The 18,019-nt window shown below is 43.6% G+C and overlaps 1 protein-coding gene across 17 annotated transcripts in view; it reads left to right on the forward strand.

The window, feature by feature from the left end:
- The window catches only part of nlk2 (nemo-like kinase, type 2), a 209,689-nt gene that overhangs the window by 21,936 nt on the left and 169,734 nt on the right, over nucleotides 1-18,019 (forward strand). For 14 of the 17 annotated variants that reach the window (XR_009796104.1, XR_009796105.1, XM_061827600.1 and 11 more), the window contains exons 4-6: nucleotides 2,463-2,569; nucleotides 3,039-3,124; nucleotides 11,834-12,043. Coding sequence is in view for 15 of the 17 variants with exons in the window: in XM_061827600.1 (XP_061683584.1) it covers nucleotides 2,463-2,569; nucleotides 3,039-3,124; nucleotides 11,834-12,043 (403 nt within the window). In the remaining 2 variants the exon portion in view is untranslated. Of the gene's footprint in view, nucleotides 1-126; nucleotides 2,269-2,462; nucleotides 2,570-3,038; nucleotides 3,125-11,833; nucleotides 12,044-18,019 lie in introns of all 17 variants that reach the window. The other 3 variants (XM_061827614.1, XM_061827615.1, XM_061827613.1) reach the window with 2 other exon arrangements.

Here is an 18,019-nt window from a genome sequence, read left to right on the forward strand (position 1 = left end):
CTAGACTGTGTTGCTTACTAAAGCACTGGTGGTGCGTGGCTTATAAGGATGCTGTCATCATAAACCACAGTGATGGGCTGCGTAAGTACTGTAACATTTGTAATTATGAGTGTACCCTCTCTTAAGGACAAAGAGAAAATAGAGCAGCTCAGAACGGAGACGGCCAGTTGCCTGGGAAGCATCAGCAGACACCTCCTTCCTGGGAAGTTGACGCTCCGGTGCTTGGAGTACGGGTTACTTCCTCGACTCTTTTGGCCACTAACCCTTCATGAGAGCCTGCACTCAAAGGTGGAACAGCTGGCGAGACTGGTCTGCTCATTTGTGAAGGAGTGGCTTGGCCTTCCAGGTGCCCGAAGAACATCTACGACAAAGCGACGTTACATCTGATCATTTCCAACCTAGCAGAGGAGTACAAGTGCGGCAAAGTCAGAGTTGAAATGATACTACTGGATTCTAGCGACCCACTTGCAGCCCAGACTGCCCCCATCCTGACCACTGGGTGCAACTGAACAGACAAAAGGCAGCACTCAGGCACAAGGACATCATTGGCCGAGTGGAGGAGTGCCCTTGGGCTTGGGGGCGGTAGACCAGTATGGAACAGAGCCACTACTGCTGAGAGGTGCAAGCTGGTGGTCAGGAGGTACATCTGAAAGAGGAAGCAAAAAGGTTCGCCCAAGCTGTGTCGCAGGCCAAGCAAGGACAGTGGTTGGCCTGAGAAGGAGTGGAGGTAAGGAAGATCACTTGGAAAGACCTGCGGGAGATGGAGGCATTCAGGGCAAGCTTTACCATTAGAGCTGTATGTGATATCTTGCCTTCTCCGACAAACTGAAATCAGTGCTGAAAACCCCATGTGCGTATTATGTCCAAATCCTGCAACATTGAAGGACATCCTGGTTGTATGCAAGACCAGCCTTACTCAAGGCCGTTACACCTGGCAGCACAACCAAGTACTGAAGTGTCTTGCTGGTGTTCTGGTGAACCAGTGGATGAGGATGAACGCCCTTCCACCCTTGTCAGCCAACTGGAAACCGAGGCTGTTTGTTCGGGTGAGGGACATCAAACCAGCAACACCAACTGACCACCAAACAGCGGGCAGCTGGGCAGTGCACGAGACTGGAAGCTGCTGGCAGACCTGGACAAGAAGCTCTGTTTCCAGCTGAGATTGCAGCTACCACCCTACGAACAGATCTTGTGCTTTGGTCTGCCTCTCTCAAGCTCTTCATCATTGAGCTCACAGTGCCCTGGAAGGGCAATAAAGGAGGCGTACAAGTGGAACAGGCTGAGGTATGCAGGACTTGCGGCTGAAGTGCAGCAGAAAGGCTGGAGAGCAGAGGTAGGCTGCAGAGTGTTTATAGCCTTCTCAATATCCAGTCTACTTAAACAGATGTGAGTCCAAGGAAAGGAGCATTGGTAGGCAGTCGGAGATCTCTCCGAGGTGGGAGGCAAGGCCAGCCAGTGGCTGTGGATAAAGACAAAAGACCCCACTTGGGGCTTCAAGGGAATTGGTGGCACCTTGGGGGGGAACTTGGGATGCTGGGATTCACTGCTGAACCCTCTCGAGAGTGTTATAGGCCTATCAGTAAAACACTTGATGATGGAAGGAAGCCCATTTAATATCCCTTAGGGTGCCATCACTAAATTGAACATTCCACAGAGCCTCATTGGAGCCTAGAGTATGCATGAAAATTGGGATATTAACATCTAGTCCTACGTAATACATATCCATCGAGCTTCTTTACTGCTCATCCTCACAAGGGCTCTGGGTGTGCTGGAGCCTTTCTCTGCTAATTTCAGGCAAAAGGCGGGGTAAATCTTAGACTAATTACCACCCAGTCACATTCACTCTTAAGAACAATTTAGAGTCTTCAATCGACCAAACATGCATATTTTTGGAAGGTTAAAAGAAACTTTTAGACTTGAAGAAAACTGACAGAAGCAAACATAAGGAGAACATGCAAATTTCACAAAGGAAACCCAAAGCCCCCAACCTCAGAGCTGTTCAGTGGAAGCCACTTGCCTACTGTGCCACTCCTTTTGTCTACTAATCAAATCAAATTTTATTAGCTTTTAAAAAGTGTGAACAGCCACTATGAGCAGAATGTTGTACGTATTGTACATCTGTCTTCTCTGTCCATTATTTTAGTGACAGTGGATGATTCAAATCCAGGTATTGAAGATCCATCCATTTATTTACCGTACTGTTTATCCTCATGAGAACCCATACCAGATGGGCAGGAACAAAGACTAGGCCAGTGGCATGAAACTCATGTGAGTAAATGTTTATATAATGTATTGTAAATTTGAACAAAGAATAGCAAAGGAGTTTTGTTGCATTAAACATGCTTGTTTGCTTTTGAGATTTTAAACAAAAAACAAACCCTGCTTGGAAGGTTTGGCCATCTTCTCCTTTTATGCATTCATGGTTATATTTTCTATTTTTGTCTTAACTTCCCATTGGCCAGATATGTAGTAACAGAACTGATGCAAAGTGACCTCCATAAGATCATCGTGTCACCACAGCCTCTGAGCTCAGACCACGCCAAAGTTTTTCTCTATCAGATTCTTCGAGGTAGGATTTTTTTTTTCTTAGTTTTATGATTGCTTTGGTGGAACGGTGGATTGACAGATGAGAGTGTTAGCCTCACTAAAGACTGGAGTTCAAATCCCAGCTCTGCCTGTGTGGAGTTTGCACGTTTTCCCCATGTCTACATGGGTTTTCTCTGGGCACTCCAGCTTCCTCCCACTTCCCAAAAAACATGTATTAAGTGAATACTCTAAATTGCCCCTTAAGTGTGATTTTTAGTGTGAATGCCTGTTTCTATATGCCTTGAGATTGGCTGGTGGTGTACCCCGCCTCCTGCCGAAGATAACTGGGATATGCTCCAGCACACCCATGATCCTTGTGAAGATAAACGGGTCATAAAATGGAAGGATGAATGATCTGTTTGATTGATTAACATTTAAAAAAAGTCTTATTATGTTCTATGGGTACAATACTGTACTGTGAATTAATTTTTCTTGTGATCCACGATCACCAGGATTAAAGTATCTTCATTCTGCTTGCATTCTTCATCGAGACATTAAACCTGGGAACCTCTTGGTCAACAGTAACTGTGTACTGAAGGTGCGTGGACATAGTAAATGATTATGAAAGACAAGTAACGGTAAGGCCAATTTCTTTTTTTCGTTTCCAAACATTTGGGTTTAAATCAGAAGATTAATATGAGACAACAGCTCAAGATGTTGATGTGAGTGCTTATTAGGAAGTTGGGCAAGTAGAAACGTCAACTTAAACTTCCTTATAGGCCCAGACCACCTTAGCTTAGCTGGCTAACAACAAGACACGTTTGTGATCAAACCGTGCTGTTGAAGAAACATCGAACGTGAGTAACTTCATAGAATACCAGCGGGAGAAAGGATGCCAGAAGAATGGTGTAAAACTGTGCTAGTCCCCATTTTTAACCACAAAGGCGATGTTCAGAGCTGTGCAAACTACAGAGGAATAAAGATGATGAGCCACACTATGAAGTTATGGGAAAGAGTACTGGAGGCTGGACTCAGGTCAGAAGTTAGGATCTGCGAGCAACAGTATGGTTTCATGCCTAGAAAGAGTATCACAGATGCATTATTTGCCTAGAGGATGCTCGTGGAAAAGTACAGAGAAGGTCAGAAGGAGCTACATTGTGTCTTTGTAGACTTAGAGAAAGCCTATGACAGAGTACCAAGAGAGGAACTGTGGTACTGCATGCGCAAGTCCAGTGTGGCGGAGAAATATGTTAGAATAGTACAGGACATGTAAATGCAGCCCTATGGGGGCACAAACCAGTGCAATCTGTAGGCCGGTCCCAAGCCCGGATAAATGCAGAGGGTTGCGTCAGGAAGGGCATCCGGCGTAAAAACTGTGCCAAACAAATATGAGCGTTCATCTAAAGAATCCCATACAGGATCGGTCGTGGCCCGGGTTAAAAACGCCCGCCCCTGGCACTGCTAACCTGCAGGGTGTCGGTGGAAATTCAGCTACTGTGGGTCAAAGACAAAGAAGAGGAGGAAACCGGATCCAGCGTCAGAAGAAAAAGAGGAATGCACAACTGAGTGTAGGGACTTTGAATGTTGGGACTATGACAGGAAAAGCTCAGGAGTTGGTTGACATGATGATTAGGAGAAAGGTTGATATTCTGTGCATCCAAGGGGAGCTGGTGGAAAGGTAGTAAGGCCAGAAGTTTGGGAGCAGGGTTTAAATTATTCTACCAGGGAGTAGATGGGAAGAGAAATGGAGTAGGGGTTATTTTAAAGGAAGAGCCGGCTAAGAATGTCTTGGAGGTGAAAAGAGTATCAGATCGAGTGATGAGACTAAAATTTGAAATTGAGGGTGTTTAATGTGGTTAGCGGCTATGCCCCACAGGTAGGATGTGACCTAGAGTTGAAAGAGAAATTCTGGAAGGAACTAGATGAAGTCGTTCTGAGCATCCCAGACAGCGAGAGAGTTGTGAATGGTGCAGATTGTAATGGACATATTGGGAAAGGAAACAGGGGCGATGAAGAAGTGATGGGTAAGTACGGCATTCAGGAAAGGAACTTTGAGGGACAGATGGTGGTGGACTTTGCAAAAAGGATGGAGATGGCTGTCGTGAACACTTATTTCCAGAAGAGGGAGGAACATATAGTGACCTACAAGAGCGGAGGTAGAAGCACGCAGTTGGATTATATTTTGTGCAGACAATGTAATCTGAAGCAGGTTACTGACTGTAAAGTACTGGTAGGGGAGAGGGTAGCTCGACAGCATAGGATGGCAGTATGTAGGATGACTCTTGTGGTGGATAGGAAGATTAAGAAGACAAAGGTAGAGCAGAGAACCATGTGGTGGAAGCTGAGAAAGGAAGAATGTTGTGCGGCCTTCCGGAAAGAGGTGAGACAGGCTCTCGATGGACAACCGAAGCTCCCGGAAGACTGGACGACGACAGCCAAGGTGATCAGAGAGACAGGCAGGAGAGTACTTGGTGTGTCATCTGGTAGGAAAGGGGAGAAGGAGACTTAGTGGTGGAACCCCAAAATACAGGGAGTCATACAAGGAAAGAGATTAGCGAAGAAGAAGTGGGATACTGAGAGGACTGAGGAGAGGCGAAAGGAGTACATCGAGATGCGACGTAGGGCAAAGCTAGAGGTGGCAAAGGCTAAACAAGAGGCATATGAAGACATGTACACCAGGTTGGACACGAAAGAAGGAGAAAAGGATCTCTACAGGTTGGCCAGACAGAGGGATAGAGATGGGAAGGATGTGCAGCAGGTTAGGGTGATTAAGGATAGACATGGAAATGTGTTGACTGGTGCCAGTAGTGTGCTAAATAGATGGAAAGAATACTTTGAGAAGTTGATGAATGAAGAAAATGAGAGAGAAGGAAGAGTTGAAGAGGCAAGAGTGAAGGACCAGGAAGTGGAAATGATTACTAAGGGGGAAGTCAGAAAGGCACTACAAAGGATGAAAAATGGAAAGGCAGTTGGTCCTGATGACATACCGGTAGAGGTATGGAAGCAATTTGGAGAGATGGCTGTGGAGTTTTTGACCAACTTATTCAACAGAATACTAGCGGGCGAAAAGATGCCTGAAGAATGGAGGAAAAGTGTTCTTGTTCCCATTTTTAAGAACAAAGGGGATGTTCAGAGCTGTGGGAAATATAGAGGAGTAAAGTTGATGAGCCACACAATGAAGTTATGGGAAAGAGTAGTGGATTCTAGACTCAGGACAGAAGTAAGTATCTGCGAGCAACAGTATGGTTTCATGCCTAGAAAGACTACCACAGATGCATTATTTGCCTTGAGGATGCTCGTCGAAAAGTACAGAGAAGATCACAAGGCGCTACATTGTGTCTTTGTGGATCGAGAGAAAGCCTATGACAGAGAAGTATGTTAAAATAGTACAGGACATGTATGATGGCAGCAGAACAATGGTGAGGTGTGCCTTAGGTGTGACAGAGGAATTTAAGGTGGAGGTGGGACTGCATCAGGGATCAGCTCTGAGCCCCTTCCTGTTTGCAGTGGTAATGGATAGGCTGACAGATGAGGTTAGACTGGAATCCCCTTGGACCATGATGTTCGCAGATGATATTGTGATATGCAGTGAAAGCAGGGAGCATACAGAGGAACAATTAGAAAGATGGTGACACGCACTGGAAAGGAGAGGAATGAAGATTAGCCGAAGTAAAACAGAATATATGTGCGTGAATGAGAAAAGTGGAGGGGGAAGAGTGAGGCTACAGGGAGAAGAGATAGCGAGGGTGGACGACTTCAAATATTTAGGGTCAACAATCCAGAGCAATGGTGAGTGTGGTAAGCAAGTGAACAAACGGGTCAAGCAGGTTGGAACAGCTGGTGAAAGGTGTCTGGTGTGTTATGTGACAGAAGAGTCTCTGCTAGGATGAAGGGCAATGTTTACAAAACAGTGGTGAGGCCGGCCATGATGTACGGATTAGAGACGGTGGGACTGAAGAAACAACAGGAAGCAGAAATGGAGGTGGCAGAAATGAAGATGTTGAGGTTCTCGCTCGGAGTGACCAGGTTGGATAGGATTAGTAATGAGCTCATTAGAGGGACAGCCAAAGCTGGATATTTTGGAGACAAGATTCGAGAGAGCAGACTTCGATGGTTTGGGGATATTCAGAGGCGAGAGAGTGAGTATATTGATAGAAGGATGCTGAGGATGGAGCTCCCAGGCAAAAGAGCGAGAGGAAGACCAAAGAGAAGGTTTATGGATGTGGTGAGGGAAGACATGAGGGCAGTTGGGGTTTGAGAGGAAGATGCAGGAGATAGGCTAAGATGGCAAAACATGACACGCTGTGGTGACCCCTAACGGGACAAGCCGAAAGAAAAAGAAGAAGAAGAAGAAGTACAGGACATGTATGAGGGCAGCAGAACAGCTGTGAGATGTGTCATAGGTGTGTCAAAGGAATTTAAGGTGGAGGTGGGACTGCATCAGGGATCCACGCTGAGCCCCTTCCTATTTGCGGTAGTAATGGATAGGCTGACAGATGAGGTTAGACTGGAATCCCCTAAGACTATGATGTTCACAGATGATATTGTGATCTGCAGTGAAAGCAGGGAGTAGGTGGAAGAACAATTCGAATGATGGAGGCACACACTGGAAAGGAGAGGAATGAAGATTAGCCGAAGTAAAAATACATCTGCATAAATGTGAGGGGCGGAGGAGGAAGAGTGAAGCTCCAGGGAAAAGTGATAGCGAGGGTGAACGACTTCAAATACTTGAGATCAACAATACAGAGCAATGATGAGTGTGGTAACGAATTGAAGAAACGGGTCCATGCGGGGTGGAACAGTTGGTGGAAGGTGTCTGGTGTTCTGTGAGACAGAAGTGTATCTGCTAGGATGAAGGGCAAAGTTCATAAAACAGTGGTGAGGCCTGCCATGATGTGCGCATTAGAGACGGTGTCTCTGAAGAAACAACAGGAAGCAGAACTTGAGGTAGCAGAAATGAAGATGCTGAGGTTCTCGCTTGGTGTGAACAAGTTGGATAGGATTAGAAATTAGCTCATTGGAAGGACAGCCAAAGTTGGATGTTTTGGAGACAAGGTTAGAGAGAGCACACTTAGATGGTTTGAACATGTTCAGAGGCGACAGAGTGAGTATGTTGGGAGAAGGGTGCTGAGGAAGGAGCTGCCAGGCAAAAAAGCGAGAGGAACACCAAAGAAAAGGTTGATGGATGTTGTGAGGGAGGACATGAGGACAGTGGGTGTTAGAGAGGAGGATGCACGAGATAGGCTTAGATGGAAAAAGATGACACTGTGGCGACCCCTAACGGGACAAGCCGAAAGAAAAAGAAGAAGATACTTGAGACAAAAATTACAACAGTTATTGTCTAGTCTAGTTTAACAATAACATTTTATTGCAGTACGGAATCAACATTCTTCCCTCGGAGAATCTTCTACTGGAGGTGCTTGTCAGGTTTATGCAACCTAGGACATTTAAAGTACGATTTTCAAGGAAGGATGACTAGAGCGACTTTTGCTCATGAGGAGAGTGGATTGTATATGAACAGTTATAATGTCTTGCCTGTTCTGGCCACATCTCCGCGAATCCTCCTTTTTATTTCCCCAACGTAACAAATGCAGCAAACGTGATAAAAAAAGCAACCGTAGGGAACTATAACAAACAAAGCAAACAAACGCAGCAAACGTGATAAACAAAGCATCTGTAGGCAACTATAACAAACAAAGCAAACGTGTGATGTCTTCACCTGTAGAGCGCAGAGCGCAGCACAGTTAATCCAACAGTACTGAGGGTGTAACTGAGGATTTTATCTTTGAGAAAAACACGATATTGTCTTTGTTTCCTTCTGATTCAAAATCCCCCTGTACAAGGAGATAACCCCATCAACACAATTGCTCAACTCGACAGCTCGTACCATATTCTTGTGCATGTCTTCTTCCATATAATGACGAGCAGTATTGTCTGCACAGGAATCCTCACCATACAGAGGCACGCTTCTGAGGCCAGAACGCTTTTGAAATTGTTCAAACCAACCCTTTCTTGCTGGAAAGCCTCATCCTCGAGGGGAGGAATCCCTCCTTGCAGGTTGAGGTTTCTTCAGTACTTTTTTCAGCCTCTTCATCATCATCACCTGGGCTTTTTCTGCAATCCGCTACAAAGCTAATGCCGCTTCTTTTCGAACAATCCTTTTATTTTGTGAAGTCATCACACATTTTGCTTTCTTATTGAAAGATATTGAAGCGGTTTCATGGATGTTTGCCAGATCCTTTATGTAGTGCACCTTGGATTCATCCACGCCATAATTGTGTGCCACAAAAACGTAACTCCTTCCGTCTTTGACCATATCCAAAAGTTTTACTTCATCTTCCTCTTCTTGGGCACTCTGAAGGAAGCTTTTGCATCAGCACAGGTCCAATAGGATTTTACATGCTAATGTCTTAATTTTGGCAACATGCAAGTCCTCAAGAGTGGGTAGGAAGTACCGACCATGTTTTCAGCAGTTTTGGCCATTGGGCATTGCAGTCGGAATTTGTTCTTTTTTTTTTTTTGTAGAAGTACCAAACTATACTGTGATGGAAGAACACATGACTGATTTGATGACTGCTGTGTAGAACTGTCTCAACAGCTCCTGTGACAGTTATATCCTATTCTGGGTGTTTTTGAGGATGGTGTTGATGGCACTTCAGGTCCTGAGACACTGTAATGCCCAGGAACCTGAAGGTCTCGACAGTTAATATAGGGCAAGCATCTTAATAAAACTCACGACGTTATTGTATATTTTGCAATTTAATGCTGAAACTACAACTTGAATAAATCAAGAAAAAAGCATTCATCTATTTTGTCACTTAAAACTATTCAAAGGCCAATGTAATAAAAGTATGGTGACTTCAACACCAGAAATAGAAGCGCCCGACTCAAAGAACCCAGTCTCTGCTTCCTCATGGGAAGATGTGTTGGTGGAATTGAGGTCTTTGAAATTTTCTCCCTGTGTCCCCCAGAACAGGAGAAAATTTCTGTCAGAGGTGGGAGTTAAAACTCCTTCTGACAGGGGATTTTGTCAGATGTTTGCAGGAGACCCTCATGATATGTTTGGGCCTGACACATCAAACCTGCATCTTCCCCCACCATCGGAGCCAACTCACCACCAATTGGTGCTCATTTGACAGACGCCAACCATTTTTTCACTCGAGTGTCCAAGACATGCAACCACAAGTCCAATGACACGACCACAAAGGTGAACATCGAACTACAACCTAGGGTATCCTGGTGCCAAGTGCACATGTGAATACCCTTTTGCCTGATTATGATGTTTGTTATTGACAATCCGTGATGAGGACATAAGTCCAATAAAAGGACACTGCTTGGGTTCTAACCAGAGGTGTGTGGTCGTGGGGCGGTTCCTCCCAATCACGCCCTTTCAGGTCTCACTGGGATGCGGTTGCAAGTCCAATGACATGACTACAAAGTCGATCATCGAACTGCGGCCTAGGGTGTCCTGGTGCCAGGTGCACATGTGGACACCCTTATGCCTGAACATGGTGTTCGTTATGGACAATCCGTGATGAACATAGAAGTCCAGAAACTGAACACTACTCGGATTCTGATCGGGGAAGCCGTTCTTCCCAATCACGTCCTTACAGATCTCACTGTCGTTGCCCACTTGAGCAGTCCCTTTTCAGAACAATGGTGTCCCCAACGGGAGTGCTGTCCAACACCCCCTAAGGACTCCAAAAAAAGGTGGGTACTCTAAACTGGTGAATAGGCATAAACAACTGTCAGGATCCTCTTTCCACTGAGGGGAATCACAACGTACAGGCGCTGAGCTGGGGGGCAATAAGTATACCCACCTCTGCTTGGCAATTCTCTTTGTGTGCAAGAGAAGAGAAGAAGAAGAAGAAGAAGAGAGTCCAACCCCTCTCAAAAGGAATAGCATCAAATTCCAAGCAATGTGTCGAGGCGAGTCAGCCTATATCTATTCGGAATCTCTCGACCTCACATACCAGCTCGGCACCTTCACTGCCAGAGAGGTAACGTTCCATGTCCCTAGATCCAGTTTCTCCTAGGCGAAGATCGGTTTGCCAAGATCCCTGCTTTCAGCCACCGCCCAGCTTGCACTGCATCCGACCTAGATGGCCCCTCCCACAGGTGATGAACCATGGGAAGTTGGGCCCACGTTAGCCTTTCAGGCTGTGCGTGGCCACCAGGCGCTTGCCTTCGTGCCCCACCACCAGGCCTGGCTCCAGAGGGGGGCCCTGGTAACCTGTGTTTGGGCAAGGGTAACCTTAATGCATTTATATTTTTATCATAGGAGCCTTAGAGCCGTGCTTTGTCTCCTCCCTCACCTATGACCTGTCTGTCATGGTGACCGTATCAGGACCATGAAACTCCAACAATTTTGGCAGTACTTAGTTGCAAAACTTTGCCTACAATAATATTGGTTATGCCTGTCACCCACTGACATACTAACTTTTGCTTTCTTATTTAGGGAATGTTTGCCAGCTAACACTCCCAGTCCTTTTCAGTCATATTATTTGGGGCTTCACCAGATGATCCAAACCACTACCTAGCTAGAATGATACTGTGGTTGGCAACGCTGGAATTTGCCATTCTGTGGAAATGGGCCTCACAATATTTGTGAAAGTTTTATGGACTGATTAAAAATTAAAATTAAAATGTATAAAACTTATGGAAATGCGAAAGTTTGAAGAAGATCGGCTCATGATCCCAAACATACAGATGACATGATTTCATCTGGAAATTGGCTCACAACTCGCCACTGATTTAACACATGTTCGCAGCAGCCGTGAACTAATTAGTCCAGATCTATATACTGAATATTTGGCTGCTAGTTTAAGATCCAACGAAACTGATTGGGAGATCCTCATCATGTGGAAAGACAATAACCCACCACCCTCAAAAAATTATCCAATTTATTTGGGGAAAGACGGACCAAGTCAATTTCCAGATGTTGCATTTCACCTGCAGATGATGCAATTTAAATTTAAATAAATTAACCCCCACTATAAATGACTGAAAGATTACGGTGAAATCGAGATAATAAGAATACAAAAGATTGTTCAGGTCAGTGAGTCAGAGACTTGGTGGAGTTATTGCAAGCAAAGGATTTGTACATAAATATTAAATCTTAACTAAATTTCATTTCTCTTGTAATATATTAGCTGAACTATAAAGATACTTACAAATATAAGAATCAGTGGCAAAAACATGGAAATAGTAGCTGAAATGTTCTCCTATTTGTATTTTGATGTATCTATCCCAAATGTTTTTAGTCAACAGTAAAAATAATGGAATTCTAAATCTAAATCCATTTCAGATTTGTGATTTTGGCCTGGCACGAGTGGAGGAGACAGATGAGTCGCGGCACATGACTCAGGAAGTGGTGACACAATACTACCGCGCCCCAGAGATCTTGATGGGAAGCCGTCACTATTCCAACTCTATCGACATTTGGTCTGTAGGCTGTATCTTTGCTGAGCTACTGGGGCGAAGAATTCTCTTCCAAGCCCAAAGTCCCATCCAGCAGGTGAATAATAAAACTCAAGATATACACTGTGTTGCAAAAGCATTTAAGTTTAAAAAACATTTGCATTTAAAATTTTCATGGCTGGAAAAAAAACAAAACATTGCTGCCCTTTGTCGAGGTAAAAGCTATCGCACACCTAGCGAGAACTTACAGCAAAATGCACAGACTCTTTCCGTCATGGAAAATGAATTTCCAGGTTTTAATTGCACTGCTGTGCCAACTCAAGCATTTTGAACAGTATATAAAGCATTCTATATTATTTTACATCAATATTTATCTTGATAATCTATATGTACCTAGCTTACTCTATCTTTAAGTAATAAATGAGTATGTTATATGAATAAATATAATAAACTACCAATTGTCAGAGGTGGGAACCATTTATTGATTTGAAAGTCACAAGTTTCAGGTCTTTGACCTCAAGTCTTAAATCAAGTCTAAAATTTAGACTTGCAAGACCCGAGTCAAGTCACAAGTCCAACAGTTGGCGTTTCAAGTCCTTTAAGGCATTTACGCCCCCCCCCATGAAGTATAGTTTTATATTAATACAAACATATATTAAACATATAAACATTAATATCAATAGGACAGCCCCGCAACGTCCATCGCTTATAGGAACTGCGGGCAAATCTCATACACCCTGGGGCCTTACCACTGAGGAGCTTTTAACCACTTCGGTGTCCTCGTGGCCTAGAGATAGGAGAGGCCACATCAGAAAAACCAGACTCTGCTTCTCCATGGGAAGGCATATCAGCGGAATTGAGGTCTTCAAAGTATTTTCTCCATTGACTCATAATGTCCCAAGTTAAGGTCAGCAGTACCTCATCTCCACTATACACAGTGTTGCTGCTAATCCCCTCCACCATTTTCAATTTGAGAAAACACCTTGTGATGAGTTGCAGATGTTTCTGTTGTTGCTTTACCAGTGGACATGGCAACATTCGCACTATCCATATTTTATTTGATGTTCATGTTCTGAATTTAAAAAAATAAGAGTTTACTCATAAGTTGCTCTTTACTTTAGTAGTTTTCTTTGAATACAGTTTTCCCTTGTTTAATGCGAGGGTTGCATTCCAATACATATCTGTGTTAAGTGAAATCCATGTAGCAGAATTTTTTTTTTCATCTTTAGTTTTTTTTGTTCATTATATATATTTTTTCTATGATTTTTTTTTTATTTACAGTGCATGTTTTTTGTTCACAGGTTTTTTTTTCATTCACAGTACTGTATTTTTATCTTTTTTTTCATGTTTTTTTTCACTGTATGTTTTTTTCCGTTGATTTAAGGCTGTTAAACTTCTAACCACACACTTTATAAACTTTTCTCTGATAGGCATTAACATTTTCTCACATTGCTCTTGTTTAAAAACTCTCAAAGTTAAATAAAAACGAGGACAATCCTGTATTACAGAATGAAACCAAAGATCAAAACCTGTTTGAGGCCAAAATTATTAGAAATAATATTCTGAATGTCACTCCATTCATTTTCCTCAGTTCTACCCAGGAAAAGCGTTTTCCTTTTAAAAGAATAATATGATAGTTTTTACAAATAAACGTGGCAGCACGGTGGAGCAGCTGGAAAGCGTTGGCCTCACAGTTCTGAGGACCCGGGTTCAGTCCAGGCACTCCCTGTGTGGAGTTTGCACGTTCTCCCCGAGTTTTCTCCGGGCGCGCCGGGTTCCTCCCACATCCCAAAAACATGAAACATTAATTGGACACTCTAATTTGCCCCCAGGTGTGATTGTCAGTGCGGTTGTTTGTCTCTCTGTGCCCTGTGATTAGCTGGCAACCTGTTCAGGATGTACCCTGCCTCCTGCCCTTTTACAGCTGGGATAGGCTCCAGCATTACCACGACCCTTGTGTGGATAAACAGCTAAGAAAATCGATGGATGGACAAATACAGTGCCTTGTGAAAGTATTCGGGCCCCCTTGAACTTTTCAACTTTCACCACATTTCAGACTTCAAACATAAAGATATGAAATTTTTTTTTTTTTTTGAGAATCAACAACAAGTTGGACACAATCATGCAGTGGAACGAAATTCATTGGATATTTTATACTTTTTTAAAAAATAAAAAACTGAAAAGTGGGCCATGCATAATTTACTTTCAGTGCAGCAAACTCACTCCAGAGGTTCATTGAGGATCTCTGATTGATCCAATGTCGACTGATGATGATAAATACAATCCACCTGTGTGTAATGAAGTCTCTATATAAATGCACCTGCTCTGTGATAGTCTCAGGGTTCTGTTTAAAGTGTGGATAGCATCATAAAGACCAAGGAACACACCAGGCACGTCTGAAATACTATTGTGGAGAAGTTTAAAGCCGGATTTGGATACAAAACTATTTCCCAAGCTTTAAGCATCTCAAGGAGCATTGTGCAACCAATCATATTGAAACAGATGGCGTATCAGACCACTGAAAATCTACCAAGACCCGGCCGTCCCTCTAAACATTCACTTCGAACAAGGGGATGATTGATCAGAGATGCAGCAAAGAGGCCCATGATCACTCTGGATGAACTGCAGAGATCTATAGCTGAGGTGGGAGAATTTGTCCATAGGACAACAATCAATAGTACACTGCACAAATCTGACCTTTATGGAAGAGTAGCAAGAAGAAAGCCATTTCTCAAAGATAACCATAAAAAGTCTGGTTTAAAGTTTGCCACAAGCCACCTGGGAGACAAACTAAACGTGGACGAAGGTGCTCTGATCACATGAAACCAAAATCGAAATTTTGGCCACAATACAAAAGGATGTGTTTGACGTAAAAGCAACACAGCTCATCACCCTGAACACACCATCCCCACTGTCAAACATGACCAAGTCAAAGTCCACACCTGAATCCAATCGAGAATCTGTGGGTAGAGCTGAAGACTTCTTCTTCTTTATGTTTTGGCTTGTCCCGTTAGGGGATCACGACAGCGTGTCATCTTTCTCCATCTAAGCCTATCTCGTGCATCCTCCTCTCTCACACTCACTGTTCTCATGTCCTCCCTCACAACATCCATCAAGCTTTTCTTTGGTCTTTCTGTCACTCTTTTGCCTGGCAGCTCCATTTTCAACACCCTTCTCCCAACATACTCACTCTGTCGCCTCTGAACATGTCCAAACCATCTAAATCTGCTCTCTCTAACTTTGTCTCCAAAACATCCAACTTTGGCTGTCCTTCTAATGAGCTCATTTGTAATCCTATCCAACTTGTTCACACCAAGCGAGAACCTCAGCATCGTCATTTCTGCTACCTCTAGTTCTGCTTCCTGTTGTTTCTTCAGAGCCACCGTCTCTAATCTGTACATCATGGCTGGCCTCGCCACTGTTTTATAAACTTTCCCTTTCATCCTGCCGGCTACTCTTCTGGTACATAGAACACCACACACGTTCCACCAACTGTTCCACCCTGCTTGGACCCGCTTCTTCACTTCCTTACCACACTCTCCATTGCTCTGTATTGTTGACCCCAAGTATTTGAAGTCATCCACCCTCGCGATCTGTTCTCCCTGGAGCTTCACTCTTCCTCCTCCACCCCTCACATTTATGCACATGTATTTTTACTTCGGCTAATCTTCATTCCTCTCCTTTCCAGTGTGTGCCTCCATCTTTCTAATTGTTCCTCCATCTACTCCCTGCTTTCACTGCAGATCACAATATCATCTGTGAACATCATAGTCTAAGGGGATTCCAGTCTAACCTCATCTGTCAGCCTATCCATTACTACCGCAAATAGGAAGGGGCTCAGCGTGGATCCCTGATGCAGTCCCACCTCCACCTTAAATTCCTTTGACACTCCTACGACACATCTCACCGCTGTTCTGCTGCCCTCATACATGTCCTGTACTATTCTAACATATTTCTCCGCCACACTGGACTTGCGCATGCAGTACCACAGTTCCTCTCTTGGTACTCTGTCATAGGCTTTCTCTCAGTCTACAAAGACACAATGTAGCTCCTTCTGACCTTCTTTGTACTTTTCCACGAGCATCCTCTAGGCAAATAATGCATCTGTGATACTCTTTCTAGGCATGAAACCATACTGTTGCTTACAGATACTTACTTCTGTCCCGAGTCTGGCCTCCACTACTCTTTCCCATAACTTCATTTTGTGGCTCATCATCTTTATTCTTCTGTAATATCCACAGTACTGAACATCGCATTTATTCTTAAAAATGGGACTAGCACACTTTTCCTCCATTCCTCTGGCATCGTCTCTCCTGCTAGTATTCTATTGAATAAGTTGGTCAAAAACTCCACAGCCACCTCACCAAATTGCTTCTATACCTCTACTAGTATGCCATCGAGACCAACTGTCTTTCCATTTTTCATTCTGTTCAGTGCCTTTCTAACTTCCCCCTTACTAATCAAAGCCACTTCCCGGTCATTCACGCTTGCCTCTTCTACTCTACCTTCTCTCCCATTTTCTTCATTCATTAACTTCTCAAAGTACTTTTTCCATCTACTTAGCACACTACTGGCACCAGTCAACATATTTTTATCGCTTTCCATAATCACCTTTACTTGCTGCACATCCTTTCCAACTCTATCCCGCTGCATGGCCAACCTGTAGAGCTCCTTTTCTCCTTCTTTCGTATCCAACCTGGAGTACATGTCGTCATATGCCTCGTGTTTAGCTTTCGCCACCGCTACCTTTGCCCTACGATGCATCTCAATGTATTCCTTATGCCTCTCCTCAGTCCTCTCCATGTCCCAGTTCTTCTTTGCTAATCTCTTCCCTTGGGTGACATCTTGTATTCTGGGGTTCCACCACCAAGTCTTCTTCTCCCCTTTCCTACCAGAAGGCACCCCAAGTACTCTCTTGCCTGTCTCTCTGAATACGCTGGCAGTAGTATTCCAGTCTTCTGGGAGGTCTTCCTGTCCATCTCGAGCCTGTCTTACCTCTTTCCGGAAGGCCACACAACATTCTTCCTTTCTCAACTTCCACCACCTGATTCTCTGCTCTACCTTTGTCTTCTTAGTCTTCATAACCACTACCAGAGTCATCTTACACATCACCATCCTATCATGTGTAAGATGACTGCTGTTTACAAACGCTCTCCTTCTGACCTCACTGAGCTCGAGCTGTTTTGCAAGGAAGAATGGGCAAGAATTTCAGTTTCTCGATGTGCAAAACTGATAGCGACATACCCCAAGCAACTTGCAGCTGTAATTGCAGCAAAAGGTGGCGCTACAATGTATTAATGCAAGGGGGTCGAATACTATTGTATGCCCCCTTTTCATGTTTGTATTTGTTAAAAATGTTTACAATATTCAATAAATGACATTCCACTCCACAAATGTGTCCCACTTGCTGTTTATTCTTGACAAAAATTTAAAATTTTACATCTTTACGTTTGAAGCCTGAAATGTGGTGAAAAGTTGAAAGGTTCAAGGGGGCCGAATACTTTCACAAGGCACTGAAGATGTTACTTTAATGATCAATCTATGAGGTCGGACACAAAAGAAATTATTAATCGTGACTGGCCATTCCTTTTCGCACAGCTCTACTATAGCACATTTTTCCGCTGAAGCACCTTGTTGCAGGGGTGCCCTTGTGAGTGAAAAGCAGCCCTGGGTCATTGTGGGTGCTCTTTTTTTCTTCTGGATGAGAATACTTTATTCTCATAAACATGCCAACTTTAATTATATTTGAGAACTGAAGCCACGATGAAACGCCGCGGGGCGGGGAAGTTACAAGAAGTTGATAAAAGCAACCTGTTTTGATTCAAGATGTGTTCTACTTTTCAAAGTCTGTCGCTTTTTTCAACATGTTCATTGGCTACATTTAAAGCAAAGCGAATTTATTTGTATAACACATTTTATACATGAGGTAACTCAATGTGCTTTACATGATTAAAAGTATTTGAAAACAGAGATAAAACATTTAAAATTGGATAAAAACAATAAAACTGACACACACACACACACACACACACACACCACACACACACACACATATATATATATATGCGCCATG

The sequence above is a fragment of the Syngnathoides biaculeatus genome, chromosome 8 (genome assembly GCF_019802595.1).
Source record: "Syngnathoides biaculeatus isolate LvHL_M chromosome 8, ASM1980259v1, whole genome shotgun sequence".
In the NCBI taxonomy this organism is placed as follows: domain Eukaryota; kingdom Metazoa; phylum Chordata; class Actinopteri; order Syngnathiformes; family Syngnathidae; genus Syngnathoides; species Syngnathoides biaculeatus.